Here is a 1,990-nt window from a genome sequence, read left to right on the forward strand (position 1 = left end):
ACTAGAACCATTAGGTCTCCACAGCGTTTTTCACCCTCCCTATTTCATATTTTGTTAACGGATGGCGGTGAGCCAGAGACGTTTGTTGAAGCCTTGAAGGTTGAAGATTCAATCAAGTGGGAGTTAGCCATGAAGGATGAGATGGACTCATTATTGACTAACCAGACCTGGGAGCTGACTGAGTTGCCAGCAGGTAAAAAGGCTTTGCACAACAAATGGGTGTTTAGAATAAAGGGTGAACATGATGGTAGCAAACGCTACAAGGCAAGATTGGTAGTCAAAGGATTCCAGCAGAAAGAAGGAATTGACTACACAGACATATTCTCTCCGGTGGTGAAGATGACAACCATCAGAATTGTGCTGAGTATTGTGGCGGCGGAGGACTTACATCTAGAGCAGTTTGATGTGAAGACGACCTTCCTTCATGGTGAGTTGGAGGAAGAAATTTATATGCAGCAACCACAGGGATTCACAGTGCAGGGGAATGGGAGTTTAGTGTGCAAACTGAGGAAAAACTTGTATGGGCTGAAACAAGCTCCAAGACAATGGTATAAGAAGTTTGATAGTTTCATGTGTAGTACTGGGTTCACGAGATGCAATGCAGATCATTGCTGCTATGTCAAGAGTCTTAAGAACTCTTACATTATTCTACTTCTGTACGTAGATGATATGCTCATTGTAGGGGTCAGTATGGAAGACATCAACAAGTTGAAGAATTAGCTGTCAAAGCAGTTTGCAATGAAGGATTTGGGTGCTGCTAAACAAATCCTTGGGATGAGAATCATCAGGGACAGGGCCAATAGTACACTGAAGATTTCACAGACAGAATATGTGACGAAGATTCTCAGCAGATTTAGCATGAATGAAGCTAAGTCAGTGAGCACACCCTTGGGGAGTCACTTTAGACTAACCAAGGATCAGTCACTGAAGACGGATCAAGAGAAATCATACATGAGCAAGGTACCTGATGTGGTATTTTTGTGACCAAAAATATCAATTATAAAAATAACCACTCGCAATAGGACGAATCTTTGTAGGATACGGCTATAGAGAGGGTGTCGAACCTCAAGGACTGAAGGGGTTTTATTATCAAAATTCAAAAGATCAAAATTAACTTAATTAAAAAGGAGAATTGATTTGATTTTCTTTAAAAACTAAAGTGCATGAAAATAAAAGAGATTAAAAATAAGAGAGAGAGTGTAGGGTATTGACTTCACCTCTATCCGCACAACAATGGCTAATCATAATTAATCCCATAAATTCATTTTATGCATGTTATAAATAAACAAGAAACTACCTTATTAAAGAATAAGCATAATCTATCTTCGGTTGGCACGGATCGTCCACCTAACCACTAAGATGCGGTACGACCCGTCTTTCCTAGGTATAAATTATCACATTCTTTAATAGGATACATACAATCAATGAATAAGTGTAACCCATCTTCGGTTGGCACGGACTGTCTACCTAAATTACACTAAACTAGGGTGTAGTACAATCCGTCTTCCCTAGGCATGGCCTATCAAATCCTATTGATCATATGTCAATTAAACTCATTGTATAACCATCATCCTCATAATCACAGAAAACAAGAATGATTTGATTTCAATAAAAGTAAAATACTTTCTAAGACAAGAGAAGAATTTCACAAATATTGATATTGAAATTAAAGAACAATTGCATTTAATATGAAGAACATAAATCAATTGTAGCAATCCTCATAGTTATACAATCAACATGCATAAATTAAAAATCTAGAAATTAAATACAATCAAACCATTATGCTTGGATAGGGTTACATCAACACCCCACAAAGGGGTTTAGCCGCTCATAGGGGTGCTAGGATGGCCTCTTGCCATGGATTATCTCCTCTTCAACTTGTCAAGCCTCCAAGAAGATTTTTGTATCTAAAACTAAGCACACCTTCTCTTGAAGGTTAAGGGTCTATTTATAGGGAGCAAGCCAGTCCTAGAAGCCCTAGGAAACCTAG

The 1,990-nt window shown here is 38.5% G+C and overlaps 1 protein-coding gene across 1 annotated transcript in view; it reads left to right on the forward strand.

The window, feature by feature from the left end:
• LOC132185263 (disease resistance protein RPM1-like) overlaps window positions 1-720 on the forward strand; it is a 13,935-nt gene extending 13,215 nt beyond the window's left edge. The window contains exon 2 of the mRNA XM_059599059.1: window positions 6-720. Within this exon, the coding sequence (XP_059455042.1) occupies window positions 6-720 (715 nt within the window). The remainder of the gene's footprint in view (window positions 1-5) is intronic.
• The last annotated feature ends 1,270 nt before the right edge of the window (window positions 721-1,990 follow it).

This window comes from Corylus avellana, chromosome ca6, assembly GCF_901000735.1.
Source record: "Corylus avellana chromosome ca6, CavTom2PMs-1.0".
NCBI classification, from domain to species: Eukaryota; Viridiplantae; Streptophyta; class Magnoliopsida; order Fagales; family Betulaceae; genus Corylus; species Corylus avellana.